This window comes from Cetorhinus maximus, chromosome 12 (assembly GCF_964194155.1).
Source record: "Cetorhinus maximus chromosome 12, sCetMax3.hap1.1, whole genome shotgun sequence".
Classification (NCBI taxonomy): domain Eukaryota; kingdom Metazoa; phylum Chordata; class Chondrichthyes; order Lamniformes; family Cetorhinidae; genus Cetorhinus; species Cetorhinus maximus.
In genome coordinates this window covers 5,351,216-5,376,196 of record NC_135890.1, presented here as the reverse complement: position 1 = coordinate 5,376,196, position 24,981 = coordinate 5,351,216, and the positions used below count along the sequence as shown (strand labels likewise).

At 45.6% G+C, this 24,981-nt stretch overlaps 1 protein-coding gene across 2 annotated transcripts in view; it reads right to left on the bottom strand.

The window, feature by feature from the left end:
* frmd4a (FERM domain containing 4A) overlaps positions 1-24,981 on the bottom strand; it is a 392,307-nt gene that overhangs the window by 197,565 nt on the left and 169,761 nt on the right. For both annotated transcript variants that reach the window (XM_078552939.1, XM_078552938.1), the window contains exon 4: positions 5,709-5,801. In XM_078552939.1, coding sequence (XP_078409065.1) covers positions 5,709-5,801 — 93 coding nt within the window. The remainder of the gene's footprint in view (positions 1-5,708; positions 5,802-24,981) is intronic.

Here is a 24,981-nt window from a genome sequence, read left to right as displayed (position 1 = left end):
TCCTTGGACTCCGAGTACATTCATGAGGAGAGCTCAAACAAGCTAGAGTTGTATTCCCGGGAATTTAGAAGATTAGGAGGTGCTTTGATTGAAGTTTTCTAAACTATTAAGGGGAAGCCGATAGGGTGGATGGAGAGAAACCATTTTCACAGGTTGGGGAGTCTCGGACTAGGGGGCATGGTGTAAAATTTACAGCCAGACCTTTCAGGAGTGAAATTATGCACAAAGGAACTCTCTTCAGCAAGTGGCAATTGACGCTGGGTCAATTGTTAATTTAAAACTGAGGTGGGTAGATATTTTTTAAGCGAAGATATGAAGGGATTGTGGAGCAAAGGATTTAGGAGTTACATGTGGTGGAATTTAATGCCCATCTCCAAAGTGAGATTGGAAGCGAGTGGCATTCAATCGGGCAAGAGGGTGCCAGGTGGGGACTCTACCTGCTTCCCGCCTCTACCCCAATTAAGCCAGGGGCGAGAAGGCTCGTGGATGGCCTTCCTGCCCCAATGCCAACTGAAGAGTGGACAACTGACACCCTCCTAAAGGCCTCATCCCACCAGCGCATTCAACCAGCAGCAGGTGGGACAGTCACCACATGGGAAGCCTGAGTGGGCTCCCTGGGGATGTCCCTTATTCAAAGGCACTCAGTGCCTGACCGATGGGCCTGGCATCATGAATGGGGCAGGGGATGCTGGGGGGTTGGGGGGAGGGGTGGGGTGTGGTTGCTGCTGAGAGCTGCCCCCCCGCTGCTCTTGCAGCCGACTCCTTGTCCCACCGCACCCCCCAACCAGCAGCCTCCTCCCTGCGACCCCCTTCCATCCCACCCTCACCTCACCTGTGGTCTGGGTCACTCGCTGATTCTGGGCCCGGAATTTTCCGGCACCAATTGCGGCGACCTCCCCCTGGGCGGGGGCCGGCGAACCATTGGTACCTCCACTCGCATCGGTGGAACCGGAAGATCCGGCCGGCGTTAAGGAGCTGGGAAATTCCGGCCATGGTCTCTGATAGTTGCAATACCGACAGCTACCACTGGTGGCGCTGACGGCAATGCCGGCCAATCAGAGACTGGCAGCTCACGGGGTGGAGGGGGGGAGGGGTTTCCGATTTCCGCCCCCAGCGTTGGATCCTGGGGAAGGCCCAACATGGACACTTATGTGCCGGAGAGGCACTTAATATGTCAGGCCTTCCCCAAAGCAGGCAACATGGGGTGGGGTCTCTAACCAGCAGGTGACATCGTCACCTGGGTTAAATTCCACCCCTGGAGTTAGATCGCAGGTCAGCCATGATCTCACTGAGTGATAGAACAGGCTCGAGGGGCTAAACTGCCTCCCCCCCTTGTCCCTACAATCTAATTTCAAGCTTATTATTATAATAGTTCCTATCTCCATTTCGCTCACATCACATCGAATTTAAATATAAAAAGCTTTTGTGTTGGATGACATTTGGCTCGTCCTTTTCAAAGTGATTGTGATCACAAGGAAAATGAGAAATTAACAGATATTTATCTGCAAACGAGTGAAATATTTTGATCAGGAGTTTTTTTTTGGTTTTCGATTTCATGCTGGTGAAATGTATCCAAAGGTGATGTGATCATAAAAAAACCTCTGATGACAATGGCGGCCATCTTGGAGTGACCATACCCGACGCAGATTTTAATGGGAGGACGAGACATGGTGACTGGCCAAATCGTTTAAAGGTTACGGGATTAATGTGAAAAGGAAAGCTCACAATTCACTCAAAAGTGAATCAAAAGTGGTTTCATTTCTGCTGAAGCTGTATTTAAAGTAATCTTTCTTAGTCTTACTTTTTAAAAATTCATTCACGGGATTTCAGCTTCACTGGCTGGGCCAGCATTTATTCCCCATCCGTAATTGCCCCTTGAGAAGGTGGTGATGAGCTGCCTTCCTGAACCGCTGCAGTCCATGTGGTGTAGGTACACCCACAGTGCTGTTAGGGAGGGAGTTCCAGGATTTTGACCCAGTGACAGTGAAGGAACAGCGATATATTTCCAAGTCAGGATGGTGAGTGGCTTGGAGGGGAACTTCCAGGTGGTGGTGTTCCCATGTGTCTGCTGCCCTTGTCCTTCTAGATGGTAGTGGTCATGGGTTTGGAAGGTGCTGTCTAAGGAGCCTTTGGTGAATTCCTGAAAAGATACCTACTGAAGCTTGCAAACAGCAACAGAAAGAAATTTGCTACATGCAAAAAAAATTACAGGTTATGCAGTCGAAGATGTTTCAGAAATAATCTGTTTAAGGTGATTGGCTATTTATCCTCCTGACAGTTTCCATTTGTCCTCACACTGAACTTCTGTTTGTTTGGTGATTGAATGAGGGAATAATAAATGTAATGTTGATAATATGGAGTACTTTCACAGTGTAGGCTTCAGTTCAAGGTCACAGCCTTGTTTAGTCCCTGCACCTGCCTCTTTAATTCATATAATGTACACAATCACTTGGAGAAACGACCTTTCCTTGTATATAATGCTTTGAGGGGGTGGTGGCAGAGTGGTAATATCACTGGACTAGTAATCCAGAGGCCCAGGCTAATACTCTGGGGACCATGGGTTCAAACTCCACCACAGCAGCTGGTTATTAAACTCTGGAATATAAAGCTAGTCTCAGTAATGTTGACCATGAAAATGAGTCCTGAGTTACAAATGAAACTATCACTGATTGTTGTAAAAACCCATCTGGTTCACTAATGTCCCTTTAAGGAAGGAAATCTGCCGTCCTTACCTGGTCTGGCCTACATGTGACTCCAGGCCCACAGCAATGTGGTTGACTCTTAACTGCCCTCTGAGATGGCTGAGCAAGCCACTCAGTTCAAGGGCAATTAGTGATGGGCAACAAATGCTGGCCTGGCCAGTGATGCTTACATCCCATGAAAGAATAAATTTTTAAAAGCTTCTGTGATTTCAAAATCATACATCTTTCTTTCATTGAGAGAACAATGCAAAGTATTTTAAGTGCTCCAGATACAAACTAGACTTACCAGAAAATGTTAGGGCTTGTCTGTTTCTGTATAAGTGCATTTCTAATGGCTTAATAAGTCTTAATTATGGCCAAACAAACCCTGTGGCACTGAAAATTAACTTTTACAAATGTGGAGACTCATTCCTTCAAACACATTCATTGCAGTTAATTATCATTTTTTTTTGAAAGGATAGCTATGTCCCGATTTAATAAAATGCCGTAAGGTTACTTTTTTAAAACATAATAATAAAGGTGGAAAACAGAAACATTCTCTTACAAAAATAAATCAAAAACAGAAATTCTGGGCAACAGGAAATGTTCCAAATTCGAGTCTCACTAGCTCTACATGGTGGAAAAACAGGCATTTAAAAAAATACTGCAGATGCTGAAACTCTGGAATAAAAACAGAAACTGCTGAAAATACTCAATAGATCTGGCAGCATCAATGGAGAGGGAAACAGTGAACATTTCTGGTGGGTGACCATTCCAGTTCTGACAAGTGTTCATTAACCTGAAACAATGGGCTGGATAGGGTTTGGGACCCAGGTTTAAAAAAATCGCAGTCCCAGAGGTCATCTCAGGATCGCGATGCCCCTGGGATGGATTTGAATTTTCGAAGGGCCGGTAGGGAGGGATACCTTAAGGAGCTTGTTAAGGGACACGTGCATTCATGATTGCAATTTTGAATTTTTACTTCAGTGAACCCGAACAATCTGCTGCGCGTGCACAGCGACTGGGTTCACTGCAGGGCCATCAGAAACTTGCTCTCCATTTAAGGAAAACTGACCTTTCCTGGACCCTCTTGCACAAGTTCCAGTGTTCGAATGTAATCTAACCTGCAGAGCCCCTTTCATCATCACAGACACTGCTGTCCCTCCAGGGAGCTCCCTGCTCCCCACAGCAAGGCAGCGGCAACCTCCAACATGGCTGCCACCTGCCTTTGTCACTGACGCCAGGCATGTAGCTCCACCCCTCATGGAGGTGCTCAAGGCCTCTGATTGGGCACTAAGCTCACCTCTGGGCCAATGAGACCGCTTGAATTTAAAAGTACTGTTGCGAGAGTGACAGAGAGTGACAGGTCAGGACCCAAAACTCACCTGGGTGTGGGGGCTCCCGTTCCCGCTTTGAAAATCCGACCCATTAACTGTCCTCCTCTCCCCGCAGATGCTGCCCGGCCGGCTGAGTATTTACAGTATTTTCTGCTCCTGATTTTCTAGCCATTAAAATGAATGAACCGCACACACGATTCCCAATTTAGGTGCCTGGTGCATGAGGCTCACAGTCGGAAGTGAGGACTGGAAAAGTTGCCCCTTAAACGTACTGGATATGGTCACATCATGAAGTTTTAACCTGATCGTGTTAACTTGTCAGGCAATGGTCATTAAAGCAAGTGCATTAATTAGAGCAGTGCAAGAGAAAATAAAATTTCTGGCTTGGTTAAATAACTTGGTCGCATTCCCGCATCCAAATGTTTTTATTTGAACTGACGAGCCTTATAAGTTGATGCAAATCCAGATTTTTTTGTGGTGTTTAAAGAGCTTGGAAGTACAAAATTTAGTATCTTAGCAATAAGCTAAGATAAATTTGTGGCTAATATAACACATAAATTATCATAAACCCCCTTACTTTACAGTAACTTCCAGGCATATTTTCTTCGATGCTCTTCTACAATGTTATAAAATATGGTTTTCTTTGTTTTATTTAGTGTGTGTCTAGTCGCAGAGCCAAGCAATAGCCTTGTTAGTGGTTAGATGGAGTTCTTTAAGCCCGCCTCCAAGTTTGGTCCATGGACAGCCCTCGCCAATGTGAGTCATTGTTGGGACTGCATCATTGCTGCAGCCTGGGTGGTCTTGGCGACCCCACTGATGTCGGATGGCTGCACAGAGGCCTTGGCCGGTCTGAAATGATTTTAAAAGGGCCCACCGTCGCCATGGGAGATCAAAGCCAGGTGGACGAGCAGTGGGGTCTACGATAAGAGAGTGGTTTTTCTGGTGGATGTTTCTCCTGTCAGTCCTCCTGCCACAGGTCCTCAGCTGTTACTCCTCGGTGTGGTGGCTTTAACCATATGGGGGGGTGTGAGGGAGGGCGTACTGCTGGTGGGCTGGGGGGGGTCATTGAATCAGGGCAGGCTTGGGATGGTGTAGAGCTTCTCCGGTAAGCTTGCCTGCTACAATTTCCCTCTGGTGTGCGGGGTGTGTGTGTGTGTGGGGTGTGTGTGTGTGTGTGTGTGTGTGGACAATGTTGCTCAGGACTGAGAGCCAGGGGTGGGTGGTGAGCTGGTCGAAGGATACCTGTGATGATGTGCATTGTTGAGTTGAAAATATGGAAGAGTTCATGCCACCATGTGTGCCAGCCACCAATATCCAAGTCATTTTTCTTCTCATAGAATCACAGAACAGTTACAGAACAGAAAGAGGCCAACTGGTCAATTGAGCCAATGCCAACTCTCTGCGAGAGTAACTCAGTTAATCCCACCCTCTTTCTTCAGCCCTGCAAAGTTTTTCCCTACTAATACTTACCCAATTCCCTTCTGAGGGAAAAGAAATCTTCTGTTTTCATGACTTGATGTAACCAAACAAAATATTGGGTTGGAAGAATGCAAATACATCATCCCTGAACCGAGCGTGGATGTTACATGAGGGTAACATTTAGTGGATAGTGAATGAACTAGAAAGAGGTGTATACAAAGTCATTCCGCACTAAACAGCTGGGTTATTAATAACAAATGTAAAAACTTACTTCACACAGAAGTACAACACAACTGGTCCTGACTTTTTCGGGAAATCGTGTTCCAACACTCTGCGATCTAACTGTAGCCAGCTGAAATGTGCACTGGGCGAGGGAGAGGAAAGAGAGACAGCGTTAGTACGAGTCTTAACCCAGCCAGCAATGTCTGAATATAAAGAAACAGAACATCTCAACAGTTTAAAAAGCACAAGAAATGGTGGGGACACATAGCAGGTACCCCAGCATATGATGATGTGGATTCGCAATCCAGCCGACCAATGGAAACTCAGGTAGCATCGTCTTCATCCAAACGTAATTTGGTTCAATTTCTGTATTTTTCCTCTCACGAGGGGCAAAAGTTTTAGTGATACGTTTAACTTAGTACCCTTGGCAGTGGAATCCATTGGCCGGAATTTTACCATCCCTGGGAATGGAAGCGGCGGGGGTGGGGGTGGACCGGGCAGTGGAATAACGTGGAGCCGTGCTGGGAGAGCTCCCCAACTTTATCCCACCAGCGGAGAGGTTTCCCAGCAGGGGGTAGGAGACGGGCTGGGTGGGGATTGCCTGCCCACTCTGAAGGAGGGGGTGTGGGGGGGTGCAATTGATTTGCACAGTTAAGGTTCCAGTGAGGGGCCATTAAGTGGGGTTGTCGACATTTTGCCCATGGTGGGACAGTCCTCTGTCACGTCCGGGAGGCGGCCTCCCTGCTATCGAAAGCCCCATCCCCCACAGAAGGGGCCGGGGGCAGGGAAGGAATGCCCCAACAGCCTCTGCCAGTGGGGTTTCCCATCTGACCGATGAGGTATTTTACCCTCAGCCATCCAGAGTTTACCTCTGAGGTCTCCTATGTGCCTCAGCAAGTGTCCACCTCTCCCGGCTGGGCTGCTTAGGCTTCAGAGCTGCCAACCCTCTGACAGGTCAGGCGGCATTGGGAGCCACCCGCCATCCTTAATTGGACAGAGAGCTCGGAGACGGAGAAAAAGGAGAACGCCTCTGGTAAAGTCGCCAAGCTGGACCTGTTGGCGGCGTCTGTGAGCTCAGGACACCGACCGGACCTGACGTCCGGGCCCTGAAACCCCCTGGGGAAATTCAGCCCATTGACAGATTTTATCACCAACAATCAATACTTCCAAATACAGAATTAAAATAATAAATTGTAATAGTAAATAATACTAAATTCCAATTGTAAGCTGTTCATTAGGAGCCCTTTGGTGTTGCTCGCCTATGCAAACCAGTCAGACATGATTCATTCCCCACAAACAGTCGGACCCTGTCCACACGCTGCTCCTGGCTCATTTGGGGTTTCAAATTTCAAATTTCAAGATCTCAATTTCACCAAGTGTGAAAGGGTCCCTGACACTTTTATAATGCCAACTGGTTGGCAGAGACAGAATGGGACTCAAGATACCTGAACCTCCCAAAGACAGAAATACAATAAAGCATTATTCTTCCATGAATGATCGGTTTTAAATTGAGAAACCCAAGTGAAGAGAAAGAATGTCGCCAAAGTTCACTAAGATCACCCACTTCCATCTCCATAATATACCCCTGCCTCAGCTCATCTGCTGCTGAGACCCTCATCCATACCTTTGCTACCTCCAGACTTGACTATCCCAACACACTCCTATCTGGCCTCCCACATTCTACCCTCCATAAACTGAGGTGATCCAAAAATCTGCTGTCTGTGTCCTCACTCACAACAAGTCCTGTTACCCTATCACCCCTCCCTGTGCTCGCTGACTTGTCGGCTCCTGGTTAAGCAATGCTTGGTGAGCATAACTCACCAAGGACATGGGAACACCACCACCTGCAAGTTCCCCTCCTAGTCACACACCATCCTGACTGAGAAATATGTCAGCTGTTCCTTCACTGTCACTGGGTCAAAACCCTGGAACTCCCTCCCTAAGTGCACTGTGGGTGTACCCAAGCCACATGGACTGCAGCGGTTCAAGAAGGCAGCTCACCACCACCTTCTCAAGGGCAATTAGGGATGGGCAATAAAAATGCTGGTCTAGCCAGCGACGCCCACATCCCATGAAAGAGTTAAAATATTTCTGAAATTCTCATCCTCATTTTCAAATTCCTCCATGACCTCACCCCTCCCTATCTCTGTAATCTCTTCCAACCCCACAATCCTCTGACAGACCTGCGCTCCTCTAATTCTGGCTACTTTAGGATCCCCAATTTTAATTACTCCGCCATTGGTGTCTGTGCCGTCAGTTGCCACGGCCTTAACCTCCGGAATTCCCTCTCTAAGCTTCTTCCCCTCCCTGCTCACTTTCCTTCTTTCAGACACTCCTTAAAACCTACCTCTTTAACCAATCTTTTGGTTATCTGGCCTAATATCTCTTTATGTGACTTGGTGTCGTCTTTTGTTCTATAACACTCCTGTGAAGCTGTTTGTGACATTTTACTGTGTTAAAGCAGCTATTGAGAGAAAGCTGGGCAAATCAGGAAAGAAAGAATAGGTGGCGGCACATATGAGTTATACAAATCTGTAAACAGGGGAAGAAAGGAATGAGGTGGGAGATGAATGCCACAGTTTAAATACAGGAAAGAAGGAGTTACAATAAATAAACAAAGTGCTTATGATTCAGCACATAGTCTATATCTTATTAGAATTCCCGTGTCCACTCCCTGTTGAGAAACTTCAATTCCTCTTGTCAGTTATTGATCATGCTTTTACAGCGAAATTTAAAATCAAAAATGCTTGTGTACATAGAAACATAGGAAATAGGAGTAGGCCATTCATTCCCTCGAGCCTGCTCTGCCATTCAACTAGATCATTCCTTCACTGTTGTCGGGCCAAAGTCCTGAAATTCCCTTCACAACAGCACTGTGGGTGTACCTACAGTGGCTCAAGAAGGCAACTCACAACAATGTTCTCAAGGGTAATTAGGGTTGGGCAATAAATGCTGGCCTTGCCAGCAAAATCCAAATCCCAGGAATGAATAACAAAAAAATCACTGATCATCTACCTCAACACCCACTTTCCACACTATCCCCACATACCTTAACATCTTTAATATCTAAAAATCCATTGATCTTTGTCTTGAACATACTCAATGATTGGGCCTCCACATCCCTCTGGGGTAGAGAACTCCAATGATTCAACATCCTCTGACTGAAGAAATTCCTCTTTGTCTTGGTCTTAACTGGTCTACCTCTTCTTCTGAGACTGTGTCCCCTGGTTCTAGATGCCCCCCTATCCTTCCTGTATCTACCCTGTCGAGCCCTGTAAGAATTTTGTATGTTTCAATGAGATCGCCTCTCATTCTTCTAAACTCTAGAGATTACAGGCCCACTCTCCGCAATCTCTCCTCACCGGACAATCCCGGGATGTAAACACATTGAGTCACAGAATCACAGTGCAGAAGAGGCCCTTCGGCCCATCGAGTCTGCACCGACACGTGAGAAACACCTGAGTACCTACCTAATCCCATTTACCAGCACTTGGCCCATAGCCTTGAATGTTATGACGTGCCAAGTGCTCATCCAGGCGACATGTAATGCAAATTCCCAAAGTAAACAATTGACATTCACGGTTTCTTGAAGGACCAACTGAATCACTCGAGATGCTTTTTGACAAATTTATCATATTCGGAATAAGGTTTTAAACAAAAGACATGATTCAAAAAATTACACATTTCACAACAACATCATCAAATTTTTCACCAAATTTAAAAAAAACAAAATTTCATATGAAGTGGGTGTCGCTGGTAAGGCCAGCATTTGTTGTCCATCTCTAACTGCCCTTGAACTGGGCGGCTTGCTAGGCTTGTTCAGAGGGCAGTTAAGAGTCAGAGTCAATCACATTGCTGTGTGTCTGGAGTCACATGTAGACCTGACAAGGTAAAGGCGACATTAGTGAACCCGATGGGTTTTTACAACAGTTGATGATAGTTGTCATGGTGACCATTGAGGAGACTAGCATTTCATTCCAGATTTATTAATTGAATTTAAATTCCAACAGCTGCTGTGGTGGGATTTGAATGCATGTCCCCAGGGGTTCAATTGGATAGTTTCTGCCTCACAGCAGTCGGAGAGAACTTTGAACCACATCTGTGCGATCGGAGCATGTGCAGTTGGCATAATCGCCCAGCATGCAGTGTGCATATCAACAGGAAAAGAACTGAGTGCTTTCAAAAGACTTTCTAAGAAGTTGGAGATTAAACTGTCAACGCTTTGTTGGAGACATGCCAGGGATTTCATTAAATTTAAGTAACGAATGCTGTTTTCTATTTTGAACCATTCAGACAAGAGTGGGTCTGTGATCACGATTTCTCTGTTGATGGACAGAAAAGAAATGGCATTTTTAAAAAATAGAGATGAGATCGCTGTTGAAAATTCAATTACAAATTCTCTCCCCTGAGCTACTGGTGAAGTTTAAGGCTTTTTATATTAAAAACGTTAAACAGTGCGTAACAAGTGTTCAAGATTTTGATTAAGCCACTTCTGTTTGCAGGGAATTTGTGATTATTAAAAAGCGAACAAATCTGCAGCCTCACTAATATTGCATTCACTCTTGGTGCACATTAGGAGAGTGTGCCAGGAAACTGCACCCTTGCAGCCTGCGATTTTCTATTCCTTCACTTTAAGAAGCAGAAAATAAAGCCTCAGAGTCACCATGGTAACACCACAGGATATTGGTTGGTAATTAAATACGAATAAACCATATTACTTCATGGAAGAAAATAAATTCTCTGTAGCATCAGTTTGGCAGCGGTCTTGTTTCCGATTGAGAGGCTGTGATGCTAAATGTTCGAGTGCAGTGCTGAGAGAGTGCAGCATTCTTGTGGATGTGGTGCCTTGGATAAGATGTTGAGCGGAAGAGCGGTCTCCTGTACAGGGCCAATGGGCACTCCTTAAAAATGATTAGGCAGTTCTTGAGTACTGACCAACATCCCCCTCTCAACCAACATCAGCTAAACAAAACTAGCTGATCATTCATCTAATTGCAGTTTGTGGCACTTTGCTGTATGCAAAATGACTTCAGTAATTAAGGCGTCTAATGGAATGCTGTCCTTTATTACGAGAGGAATTGAACATAAAAGTAAAGATGCGTTGGGCTTCACTGGAACAATGCAGCAAGTCAAGGACAGACATGTGGACAAGAGAGCAGGGTGGAGTGTTAAAATGGCAAGCGACAGGGAGGTTTGGGTCTTTCTTGCGGACAGACCGCAGGTGTTCTGCAAAGCGGTCGCCCAGTTTACGTTTGGTCTCTCCAATGTAGAGGAAACCGCATTGGGGGCAACGAATGCAGTAGACTAAGTTAGGGGAAATGCAAGTGAAATGCTGCTTCACTTGAAAGGAGTGTTTGGGCCCTTGGACGGTGAGGAGAGAGGAAGTGATGGGGCAGGTGTTGCATCTTTTGCGTGGGCACGGGGAGGTGCCATAGGTGGGGGTTGAGGAGTAGGGGGTGATGGAGGAGTGCACCAGGGTGTCCTGGAGGGAACGATCCCTACGGAATGCCGCCAGGGGGGTGAAGGGAAGATGTGTTTGGTGGTGACATCATGCTGGAGTCAACGCAAACTGGAGGAACAGCACCTCATCTTCCGACTAGGCACTTTACAGCCTTCCGGACTGAATATTGAATTCAACAACTTTAGATCTTGAACTCCCTCCTCCATCCCCACCCCCTTTCCGTTTCTTCCCCCTCCCTTTTGTTTTTTCCAATAATTTATATAGATTTTTCTTTTCCCACCTATTTCCATTGTTTTTAAATCTATACCTTTAATGCCCTGTTAGTCTTTCCACCCCACCCCCACTAGAGCTGTACCTTGAGTGTTCTGCCATCCATTCTTAATTAGCACATTCTCTTAGATAATATCTCCACCTTTAACACCTCTTTGTTCCTTTGTCTGTGAATCTTTTGATTATCTGCTCCTATCACTGCTTGCTTGTCCCTACAACCACCCCCTCCCCAACTTCTCTCCCCCCACCCCCACACCTTAAACCAGCTTAAATTTCACCCCTCTCCTAATATTACTCAGTTCTGTTGAAGGGTCATGAGGACTCGAAACGTCAACTCTTTTCTTCTCCGCCGATGCTGACAGACCTGCTGAGTTTTTCCAGGTAATTCTGTTTTTGTTTTGGATTTCCAGCATCCGCAGTTTTTTGTTTTTTACATCTCAAATAACATGTGCAGTTTTGGTCTCCTTATTTAAGGAAAGATGTAAATGTGTTGGAGGCGGTTCAGAGGAGGTTTTACTAGATTGATACCTGGAATGAGTGGGTTGTCTTATGAGGAAAGGTTAGACAGACTGGGCTTGTTTCCACTGGAGTTTAGAAGAGTGAGGGATGACTTGATTGAAGTATATAAAATCATGAACGGTATTGACAAGGTGGGCGTGGAAAGGATGTTTCCTCTTGTGGGTAAGTCCAGAACTAGGGGACACTGTTTTAAAATTAGGGGTCACTGCTTTTAGACAGAGATGAGGAGAATTTTTTTCTGTCAGAACATTGGAATTCTCTGCTTCCGAAGGTAGGATCATTGAATATTTTTAAGGCAGAGGTAGATAGATTCTTATTAGGCAAGGGAACCAAAGATTTTCAGGGGTAGATGGGAATGTGAAATTTGAAACACAAGCAGATCAACCATGATCTTATTGAATGGTGGAGCAGGTTTGATGGGCCAAATGGCCTACTCCTGCTCCTATTTCATATATTCACAACTATTAATGTATTAATTCATTGCTACTAATGTTTTTAAACTATACTTCTAGCTTTTTATGATAAAGAGATAGGAAAGGGTTGTAGCTACTTCAATGGATTACTGTCTGCGCAAACTAGAGATTTATAGACTACATTTTAAACTTGCTTGTCTGCAGTTTGTGGTCACTGGGTGATGCAATGGGTACCTCCACCTGCTCTAAATATCATCCAGACATTAACTACAAGATAGATACAGATGACCTAACTTACTCATCCATTTTCAAAGACCCTGTATCTTCCCACCCTCATTATAAGCAGTCCATGTCCAAATACAGCAAGACCTGGAAAATATCCAGGCTTGGGCTGATAAGTGGCAAGTAACATTCACGCCACACATGAGCCAGATAATGACTATCTCCAACAAGAGAGAATCATCGCCCCTTCACATTCAATGGCATTACCATCACTGAATCCCCCACTATCAACCTCCTGGGGGGGTTACCATTGACCAGAAACTGAACTGGACTAGCCATATAAATACTGTGGCTACAAAAGCAGGTCATAGTCTAGGAATCCTACGGTGAATAACTCACCTCTTGACTCCCCAAAGCCTGTCCATCATCTACAAGGCACAAGTCAGGAGTGTGATGGAATACTCCCTACTTGCCTGGATCAGTGCAGCTCCAACAACACTCAAGAAGCTTGACACCATCCAGGACAAAACAGCCCCGTTTGATTGGAACCCCATCCAGAAACATTCACTCCCTCCATCACCGATGTACAGTAGCAGCAGTGTGTACCATCTACAAGATGCACTGCAGGAACTCACCTAGCTTCCTTAGACAGCACCTTCTAAACCCACAACCTCTACCATCTAGAAGGACAAGAGCAGCAGATGCATGGGAACATCACCATCTGGAAGTTCCCCTCCAAGTCACTCACCATCGTGACTTGGAAATATATCGCTGTTCCTTCGTTGTTGCTGGGCCAAAAACCTGGAACTCCCTCCCTAACAGCACTGTGGGTGTACCTACACCACATGGACTGCAGCGGTTCAAGAAAGCAGCTCTCCACCTTCTCAAGGGCAATGAGAGATGGGCAATAAATGCTGGCCCAGCCAGCGGAGCCCACATCCCATCAATGAATAAAAAAAACTATTTAGCATTGAAGTGACTCTGTGTGCCTCTACTTCCTTCAGCAATCATTCAGCTCCTACTTTTGGAACTCCCTCCATGAAGTTTACTCTCTTTGTCACTCTCTCCCCCTTTAAAAATCTCCCTGAAATCTCTGTTTGATTTAATCTTCAGCCAAAATCTTGTCCTCCCTGTCCTGGCACCGACTCTCACACAGCTCTCTGTGAACTGGCTTGGGAACTTTCTCTTTGCAATAAAACGCACAAAATAAAGGCAATTTGTGGTGTATTCCAGAGTTTTGAACTCTGTTATCCAATAGTCCATCCAGGTTTTAATCGTTGTGTGTGTGAAGAACTTCTTGACATTAGTCCTGAATTTTTCTTTCATTAATTTGATAATCGGCCTATATTAGTCTCTTGTTCAAAGTCTCATGGTTGAAACAATCATAATTGGGGGATTAATTGTCAATAGTGAAGCCTATTTAACAACGTACTAACTATAATTCATTCACTTCTCCCTCATTCTCACACTCTCTCTTCACCTTCACTGTCTGTCATTCTCTATTCCTCAGTCTCTCTTTCCCTCGCTCTCTCTCTCCATAATCCCCTCACTCTCCCTCCCTCAGACCTCCCACATTCTCTCTTGTACCTTTTCCCTCATTTTCACTGTCTGTCTCACTCCTCTGCCTCTCTTCCTCTCTCTCACTCTCCCCCCCCTCTCTCCATCCGTCTTAATATCTCCTTCTTGGCGTCTCCCTCACTCACACCCTCCTGTCTTCTCTCTTACTCCCTCTCCCACACTGCCTCCCTCTCGTCATTCCTCTCAGTGTCTCCTCCACACTCTCTCTCCTTGTGTCTATTTTTAACATTTGTTCACGGAATGTGAGCTTCACTGGTTAGGTCAGCATTTATTGCCCATCTCTAATTGCCATTGAGAAGGTGGTGGTGAGCTGCCTTCTTGAACCGCTGCAGTCCATGTGGTGTAGGTACACCCACAGTGCCGTTAGAGAGGGAGTTCCAGGATTTTGACCCAGTGACAGTGAAGGAACAGCGATATATTTCCAAGTCAAGATGGTAAATGGCTTGCAGGGGAACTTCCAGGTGGTGGTGTTCCCATGTATCTGCTCCCCTTGTCCTTCTAGATGGTAGTGGTTGTGAGTTAGGAAGCTGCTGCTGAAGGAGCCTTGGTGAATTCCTGCTGTGCACTCCCTTCTCTTCCTCACTCTTCATTTCCTTTCCCTCACTCTTTTTCTCTCCCCTCCGCTTTCCTCCTCCCCCTCCCCTCCCAACTCCCTCCTCTACTTTCTCCTCCCTTCGTTCTTGCTTAGCATGTTTTTGTTGAAATTCCTTTGTTCAGGTGATAACATTCAAAGAGCTGAATTTCAGAGGGTTAAACGTTTTAACATTGGGATTGATACAAAGTCAATGGCTGGAATTTTCCAGTCCTCCCCGCAGCAGATTCCCCCACAGTGGGGCTGGCGAGCCACTGGAGTCTCCATTCACATCGGACGATCCCACCGGTGTGTGAGGGGCTGGAAAATTCCAGCCAATGTCTTGCTGCTAAGTGCCAGCAATACAGTGTGATTGTCCCTTCAGAGCTTATTAATCAATGATTTTGCGCTTCTAATTAAAAGGATCGAAAATCTAATTACGAAACCCTACTTTATTCTACCAGGTCCAACTAATATGAAGATCAGAGCGCTGGTGAGAAATGCACTGAGCAAAGAATATCCTGGTGTTAATTCAAAGTGAGTGCTGTGAACGCACCTTCACTGTGAAATATCTTTCCTAGTTAGTTAGCAATTGAAGGTGGTTTTACCTAAATCTTCACCTCACCATGAACTCCCATACACTTGTCTAAATGTTGCCACTGACAATGTCTCTCAATTGACATTCATGAGTGGAAGGGAAGCTGTTGGTGACAAGGCATGTACGTGACTGACATCAGCTGGGTGACCATTTAGGAAGTTTCAGACTCTGAAGGTACCTGGTGTATTCTGAAGTTGCACCTTTGGGTGGTCACCTGTCTGGTTTTGGCTGAATGCACCGGAGGTTTCTAAAATATAAGTGCAGAGGCCAGTTGGCGAACCTCCCCGCTTGGATGCTTGCTGAGGTCAGTTAACACAGCAAAAGGCTAACTTGGGATCTTGCTGTTCAGGGCGGTTCAGTTCCCTTTGTACCTTCTGCCCCTGATTTTGCGATAGGAACAACGCTGAGACTTATAGCGCTCACAGTTATAACGGAGAAAATCTGATGGCAATTAAGCGTGCAAAACCGGACACAGCTGTCAGGAGTTGCTCCTCCATAGGGTGCAGGTTCCAGTTTTCAGTGATAGACTCGGCACTGATATCACTGTAAAGGTGTGAACATGCTATACCTATCCAACCGTCCGCACCATAATCATCATAAGGGCTGGTGCATTCAAGGGTAAATGAATTTTTCACGGTGTGATAGTTGATAATCACCACCAACCAACCACCCTGGCCCTGAAAATTTAACAAGTGTAGAATCTCATTTCTTCAGAAGAAAATTAGTGAGAAAGATTTAAAATAAATAATTTTTTTATTTTCTCTGCCTGTGTCTTCTATCTCTCTCTTTTAATCCCATCCATCTTTCCCAATCTTTATTTCACTTTCTGACTACCTGTGGTTCTCAAACTGGGATCCACAGATCCCTGGGGGTCTGTGATGCCCCGCTGGCCTTAAGGGTGGGTGATGTGGTGAGGGGTCTGTGGTCAACAGTCAGCTCGTGAGTGGCAGTTGGAGGTAGTTCTGTTCCTCTAGCACTCCAGCTCTCCCCATGCTTCTGCACTCTCCATGTTCCTGCATTCTTCATCCCCCTTTTCTCTCCCTGTTCCTATGCTCTTCGTTCTCCCGCTCTCTCCACGCTCCTACTCTCTCTCCAAGCTGTACTTCCCCAGAGCTCCTACTCTCTCCCCCTACTCCACGAGTGCTTTCTTTGCGCCCTGCTTTCCCCCGGCCCATCCTGCTGCTCTCCCCGTGCTCATATTCTCTCCGTGCTGTTCTTCTCCAATTCTTCTCCTGTCTTCATGCTCTGCTCTCCCTGGGCCCATAGTCTCTCTGGATTTTTGTTTTCTCTTGTGTTCCTGTTCTCTCCATGCTCCTGCCAAGTACAGGCAGACTCTACAGTGAGTATTAGAAGGTATTATAATTGAGGTTGTGGGCCCATGATGACTAACCATTTGAAAAAGGGCTGGTCAACTAAATAAGTTGGCGAATCACCGTTTTACATGAGTTAAATCTAATTTATACTTCCTGCTTCATTCTTAATGGTTTAGACTCTGCGGAATGATTTTAATGTAGGCAGTGGAGGGCCTGATGTCTACCGCCAAAACTGGTCAGACCCCAGCCGACTGGATCTCCAGGGCCCCGAGGAAATTAAGTCCCTAACTGGCAGCGGGAATCCTGTTCCTGGGGCTCCCAACTCTACAGGGGACGTTTAATTCCAGGGCTTACCCCAGTGGGGCAGAAGCCCCGCCCCTGAGAGCTGCCAGCCAATCAGAGGCCTGCAGCTCTCCATTACTGGCAGCAAGCACCATGAAGTGGTGGCCACCGCTAGTAATAAACTTGGGCCTTCACCAGGGATCATCGTTAGATCCTGGAGAAAGGCAAGGGAGGGCGGAATGGGGATCGTTGGAATGGGGGGGGTCACCGGTAACAGGATAGTGGGGGGGAAAGGGTCAGAGGAAAGGGCAGAAAGGTGGCTTCTCAGTAGCCTACCTCCCCCGCTTCCCAATGCCGGGTCCCTCGATTGGGCATGAAGTGCCTTTGAATGAAGGTTCCCCTCAAGGTGCCCGACAACCATCCGCACAGCAGGTCCCCTGTTGGCTGAAGACCAGTGGCGGTGAGATGAGGCCCTCAAGTGGGATTAATTGTGCAGTTAAAGGCCCCAAGTGGTGTCCAGGCAGAAAGGCCACCCCCAGGCTTAATCGAGGGGAGGCGGCGGGATCCCCAGCCCGCACCCCATCAAACGTGCCCCCTGCCTCACAGCTTGCCTCCGCCCTGTGAGTCTCAAGTGAGGATCCTCCAATTGGCTCAGAGATGCTGCAGGTCCCCTGTAAAGAGCGTTCCGCTGGATCCGCTGCCAAATTAAAGGGAACTAACCCTGCGAAGCCCTCACAAACTCTGTGGACCGCGGTTGGCACAGTGAACAACGAGTACTGTCCTTTCACCACTGACTGCAAAATCTGGCCCATCGTGTTTTCAGAGCAGTTATTCTGTTTTCTGAAATGTGGCTCATTAATATTTTCAGCGTACAGCGACGTTACTATCCTGTTTCTGGCACTTTGGCCCAGCCCCACGAGGCACGAGTTCTGAAAGATTCTCCTGTGCCAGCTGCTCTGCTTTGAGGCTCCCAATCGCTTAGTCTCCCACAGTGACCCAACGGTATTGTCGGACTCAAAGTGCTACTTTTGCCAGGAATGCCTGTTCATAAAAGCTGCTTTTGTTGGGATTTTCTTCAAAATGTGTGACGTTTCTCTGCAGCTTCGCGTCTGTGTTGCCAAGTTTCAATTGGCAACCACAGAATCAGTGCGAAATAGCCCAATCTTTGTCTCTTTTACAGAAGAAAATCGCTGCAAGAATGAGCCAGTTCTGTAATAAAAGCAGAAAGAGCCGATAATGCACAACAAGTCCGACAGAACTTGAAAAGAAAAAGATAATATTTTGGGTTGAGATCTTTGATCAGTCTCTTTCCAAAATATTAATCTGTCTGCTCCCCTTCTCAGTTGTTGATTGGCCTGCTGTTTTCTGTTTGTATTTCAGGCTTCAGGACTTTCATTGAATGGTTACAGCACAGAAGGAGACCATTCAGCCCATCATGTCCATGCTGCCCTCTGTAAGGGCAATTCGGTTAGTCCCACTCCCACGCCTTTTCTGCATAGCCCTGCAGATCTTTTACCTTAAGGTAATTATCCAATTCCGGTTCTGTATTTGTGAACAATATTGACCTTAGAGAAATGTGACACACAGGTCAGAAAGCTGTGCAAATGGAATCTACTTCAAGGACTCTGAAAACTGGACTTGATTAAATTGGTGTGACCTTATTCCTTGCAACGACACATCTCTTGTATATTCAAGTCTCTGGTTGGTAATCACAGCCCTATTGTTACAAATGCTGGACTATTCAGATGGTTACATTTTAAACCGTCTCCTTTAATTCAAGATAAAAAGCAATAGTTTGGAGAGGGGGATGTGACCTCCTATGAAATATGTCCAGAGACAAGCCCATGTGACCTGCTTGTTACGGAGACAGAAACTCAAATCAAAACTTATTGAAAGGAAGGGGCAATTTTTAACACCTTGACACAAGGAAGGAAGTAGCTGGCTTTACTGCCTACAGACTCACAGACCCTCAGAGTCAGTCAAAGGGAGATTTTCAGGAAGAAGACCCCCAATTGCTGCTGCTACACCGAGCAGAGGAAAAGGACTGTTTTTGGGGTAATCACCAAGTAGAGTGCTGGTGAGGATGGATTCCTGGTTCAAACAACAGAGGCTTGTGGACAGTTAAAGACCAAGGAGTCATTAGAGGGTGCCTTGCTACTGGAAGTTCATTTGATCATGTTCAGGGGAATGAGTGAAGGGGTCTTTGTTTAAAAGGACATTGGAAGGTTCCCCCTGGTGAGGCAGGGAGAGGAGGTCTTGTTAAAGTCGAAAGGAGCTTTGGACTTTAAACACAAGGCTACATTTCTGTGGAGAATGTGGTGTAATGTATAAACATGGTGTGGGGTTTTGGGTTGTGTTAAGAAGTTACTAAGGAATGTCTTTACTGTAGTTTACTATATTAGTTGCCTACTAAGTAATTTTTAGTCAACGTTGATTTTAGGTTGTTTGTTCCAGTAAATGCTTTAAAAAGTGAAATCTTGTGCGATTTTTTTGTGTTAGAAACTGGGAAATTCACATTTCTATTTAAAAGTTCTTGGTTTCCGTGGGGCTGTAACATTATTTAAGATACAATGTACACTCCCACTTTCCTACCTGGGAACTGAACAGAGGAAGTCGGGCGCGGCATAAATAGAGCCCGGGGATCGGAGCGTGGCCTTTCCTACCTGGGAGATGAACAGAGGCATTCGGGAATTGGGAGAACGGCCATTTCAGCTGCTGAAGAAATTGAGCTAAAAAAACCCAATTGTGACATCGCAGGAAACTAGTAAGTTGATTGGCCGGTAAGTGCTTGGTGTAAGGGATAGTGTATTATTTGCCAGATTAGGACACAAGAGGTAAGGTCGATCTATAAATAAAAAGAGCTAAAGTTAAAATAAAATAAAAATAAGTATAAAATAAAATACTTAAATTAAGTGTTAAATAAAATAATTAAAACAAATACCCAACACACATACCAGTGCAATTAAGAATTGTAAAACCTTTAGTTTTATTTGTGGGTGGTACTAGCAATTAGTAAGCACAGTAAGTTGCAGTATATATAGGAATTATTCTAAGTTAATTAAGAAAGTAACTAAATAACATAAGCAAGAAAGGCAGGAAAGGTGTTGTGTTGCAGCTGTGGAATGTGGGAGCTCTTGGACATGAAGGCAATCCAGGGACTCTTGGACATGAAGGCGATCCAGGGCAAACACATTTGTGGGAAGTGCAAGCAGCTAAAGGGATTCCGGATCAGGGTTATTGATCTAGAAGCTGAACTTCAGACACTGTGCAACATAAAGGAGGACGACAAATACTTGGACACTTTGTTCCAGAAGACGGTCACACCTCCTAGAATAGAGTCGTCTATTTTGATCAGCAGTGAGGGACAGGAGGATACGGCTGTTACTGAGGCAGGTAAAGGGACTAAACAGACAGGAGTGGAGGAGCCTCAGACTTTGCACTGTGTCCGACCCATCTCCTACACCTCTGCCCTCACCCCTTCCCCTCCTTCCCAGAACCATGATAGGATTCCCCTTGTCCTCACTTTTCACCCCACCAGCCTCAGCATTCAAAGGATCATCCTCTGCCATTTCCGCCAACTCCAGCATGATGCTACTACCAAACACATCTTCCTTTCATCCCCAAAGTCAGCACTCCATAGGGACCATTCCTTCCATGACACCCTGGTCCACTCTTCCCTCACCCACAAATCCTCATCCCCTTCCCACGGCACCTTCCCATGTAATCACAGAGGTGCAACACCTGCCCTTTACCTCCTCACCACCCAAGGCCCCAAACACTCCTTCCGGCTGAAGCAGCATTTCACTTGCACCTCCTTCAATTTGGTCTACTGCATTCGCTGCTCCCAATGCAGCCTCCTCTACATTGGAGAGACCAAACGCAGACTGGGTGACCACTTTGCAGAACACTATCGCAAGCATGACCCAGGCCTCCCTGTCGCTTGCCATTTCAACACTCCACCCTGCTCTCATGCCCACATGTCCATCCTTGGCCTGCTGCATTGTTCCAGTGAAGCTCAACGCAAACTGGAGGAACAGCACCTCATCTTCCGACTAGGCACTTTACAGCCTTCCGGACTTAACACTGAGTTCAACAACTTCAGACCATGAACTCCCTCCTCTATCTTAAGCCAGTTTTTAAATCCAATTTTTATTTATTTATTTTTTAATTTACATTTTATTTTATTATTTTATTTATTTGTTCATTTTTTAAATCCTTTTTCCCCAAACTCCCCACTCCCTCCCCCGCCCTCCCACAGGGCCATCTGTCACTTGTCCTATGTTCTGCATTCACAGAGTGCCGACCCTTATTCTGCTAATAATACATTTTAATATCTTACCTTTATGGCACTGTCATCACCTCCTTTACTCTTTACCATTACCATTAACACTCTCTTTATCTTGTGTCCATGACATCTCTGTCAATCTCTCCTTAGCTTCCACCTATCCCTGACCTTCTATTTTGCTCCACCTGCTCCACCCTCAAACAGTATAAAATCCATCACATTTCTACTTCTCTTTAGTTCTGAAGAAGAGTCATATGTACTCGAAATGTTAACTCTGTTTCTCTCTCCACAGATGCTGCCAGACCTGCTGAGTATTTCCAGCGTTTTCAGTTTTTGTAGAAGTAAGGACCTTAAGCTTCAGTTCTACAGGGCATTGGTGAGACCACACCTCGAATACTGTGTGCAGCTTTGGTCTCCTTATTCAAGGAAGGATGTAAATGCATTGGAGGCGGTTCAGAGGAGGTTTTACTAGATTGATACCTGGAATGAGTGGGTTGTCTTATGAGGATAGGTTGGACAGACTGGGTTTGTTTCCACTTGAGTTTTGAAGAGTGAGGGGTGACTTGATTGAAGTATGTAAGATCCTGAATGGTCTTGACAAGGTGGACATGGAAAGGATGTTTCCTCTTGTGGGTGAGTCCAGAACTAGGGGGCACTTTTTTAAAATTAGGGGTTGCCCTTTTAGGACAGAGATGAGGAGAACTCTTTTCTCTCAGAGGGTTGTGCGACTTTGGAGCTCTCTGCCTCAGGAGGTGGTGGAGGCGGGGTCACTGAATACCTTGAAGATGGAGGTAGACAGATTCTTGTTAGGCAAGGGGATCAAAGGTTATTGGGGGTAGATGGGAATGTGGAATTAGTAATACAAACAGGCCAGCCATGGTCTTATTGAATGGCAGAGCAGGTTCGACAGGCAAAATGGTCTACTTCTGCTTCTATTTCGTATGTTCGTATGTATGTCACCTGATCACTAAGGGAGTGCAGTGTTTTCATGCACTTATATCTTCAGTATCTGTTATATCTGCAGCTGGTGTGGAGACTGCTCTTTACAATAGTCACATACATTGGGCTTAAAAACAAGGGTACTGGCTGCAAACTGAAGAAGCCTCAAGTGGATCCTCTAGTTTGGACTAAATTAGAAATCCAGTGGCTGGGAAGAAGCTGAGAATTCTTTGCATCTCACGGCTGGTTCCCTTCTTCCCCTGGTGTAAGAGTTAACCCTCCTTTACTCCCTGTCCATCCCCCTCTCTATGCTCTGTTTCCATTCCCCTTCTCCTACCCCACTGCCTCTTCCCTGTCCCCCTCCACCATCTTCTCCAATATCTCTATTTGTCTAGCCTCACTGCCTCTTCCTCTGCCTCCACTATCCTCTTCCCTTCTCTATTCACTCACCTTTGGTCTAATTGTGCCCCACCTTACAACCATGATTGACCCGAATGCTGCAATGGGCCTCGGCTCCCAGTGATCAATGCCACGAGACACTGACCAGTTGTTGTAAAAATAAATTTTTGTCTCTGCATTGCCACTGAAAAAGATCTAGAGATGATGGTGAACTAAGTTTTCACCATGTCCAGCTATTTGTGGAATAGTAATCAAATGTTGCTACTGCCACATCAGTAGATTAGGTCAAAGGATATCATGTTGCCAATATACAGTAATGACACCAGACTGAACCTGGGGTACCGCATTGGCCACAGGGATACAGGAGGAATATTCAAACATTGGGGCAGTCCAGTGAAGAGCGAAAAGTTCAATGTCAGAGAGTTGAAGCATGAGGAAAAACTGGAGAACCTTTAGGTCTTCAATTTTGAAAGGAGACGTCTGAGATGCCTCCACAGAGAGGTAGAAAACATTAAACACCACAGAAGAAATAAATCTGAAATACCACTTCAAAGGTAGATCCACACAGGATGACAAGGCTGCATAGCGACAAAGTGGACTCCTCCAAGGAGAAAGGTTATTATTTGAACTCTGAATGGTCTGTGTGATGGATAGCAGGTGGATTCTGTGTTGGGGTTTGTAGGTTTTTCCAGATGGTTGATGTATGGTTGATGTTAGGTGTCTTCCTCTTTCATATCAATCATGTGACGAGGTACCCCTGCAATATCTTTAGGTCATAGCTGTGGCGTTATTTACAGTAAATTTGGTGTTGGACTGTTTCATGGTGATAAGGGACATTAAACCACGCAAAGCACAATGTCTTATTTTACTGCTAAGATGGAGCTAAGTTTAAGATGGCCTGCCCATTAAGGCTAAAATAAATATGAAATAAAAACAGAAAGTGCCGGAAAATCTCAGCAGGTCGGGCAGCATCTGTGGAGAGAGAAACAGAGTTTAACGTTTCGAGTCCGTATGACTCTTCCTCAGAGCTAAAGTTGAAGAAGAGTCACACGGACTCGAAACGTTAACTCTTGTCTCTCTCTCTCTCCACAGACGCTGCCAGACCTGCTGAGATTTTCCAGCATTTTCTGTTTTTTTATTTCGGGTTTCCAGCACCCGCAGCATTTTCCTTTTATCTAAGACTAAAATAAAGTCTACTTAATGGAAATAAGCAGAAGCCAATCAGGAGTTATTTGCCATGGGTGACTGAAGTGGTCAGATTGTGATATGTTTGTAAATTTCTGCCTCTGGGTGAAGCTGTGGATCCCCTTCACTAACCCGTAAATAACTCAGTCATTAACTAGCTGCTTTTCATTTTCTTTGATGTTTTCTGTGATGTTTGAAATTCCAAAGAACATTTCCTTCGGATAGAAAGATTCAAGATAAATAAACATACGTATAAAAAATACAGACATCTAACCTTCTGACTCTGGTGCAGTAACAACACGTTAGCTTAACAAATTGCCTTTAAAGATTTCAGTAAAAATCAAAATCTTGGCAATATGACACAAGGGCAAAAAAAAATTGCCCAGCAGGTCAGGCAAGATAGGCAGATGTTTGAAGCAGACAAATGTTTGGACTCTCGGGGAATTAAGGGATATGGGGAGCAGGTGGGTAAATGGAGTTGAAGCCCAAGGTCAGTCATGATCATATTGAATGGCGGGACAGGTTCGAGAGGCCACGTGGCCTACTCATGCTCCCACTTCTTGTGGTCCTGTACCCGTGCAGAGGGCAGGCACTATGCAGCTGGCTGACTGTTCCAGATGTTGAAGTTTGGTTTTGCAAGATCCTAGCTTCAAACCTGGTCAATGCTAAGTGAGCTGCCCCCTCAGTAACATTAAACTATGGGTTAAGGGGAGGGTGACAAGGGGAGGAGAGATCAGCCAGAGCCTCTGCTCTTGAGCCAGTCCAATGCTCCTGGTTGGGAAATGGTCATTCGCGGAGGTTAGCCGAAGACACTATTTGAACTCAGCTTTAGACAGCCTCTCAGCACTCACCATCGCAGCTTAAACATGAAGATTTTGCCACTTAGAACCATAGAACCATAGAACACTACACCACAGAAAAACAGGCCATTCGGCCCTTCTAGTCTGTGCCAAAATATTATTCCGCTAGTCCCATTGACCTGCACCTAGTCCATAACCCTCCAGACCTCTCCCATCCATGTATCTATCCAATTTACTCTTAAAACTTAAGAGTGAGCCCGCATTTACCACGTCAGATGGTAGCTCGTTCCACACTCTCACCACTCTCTGAGTAAAGAAGTTCCCCCTAATGTTCCCCCTAAACCTTTCCCCTTTCACCCTAAAGCCATGTCCTCTCGTGTTTATCTCTCCTAATCTAAGTGGAAAGAGCCTACTCACATTTACTCTGTCTATACCCCTCATAATATTGTAAACTTCTATCAAATCTCCCCTCATTCTTCTACGCTCC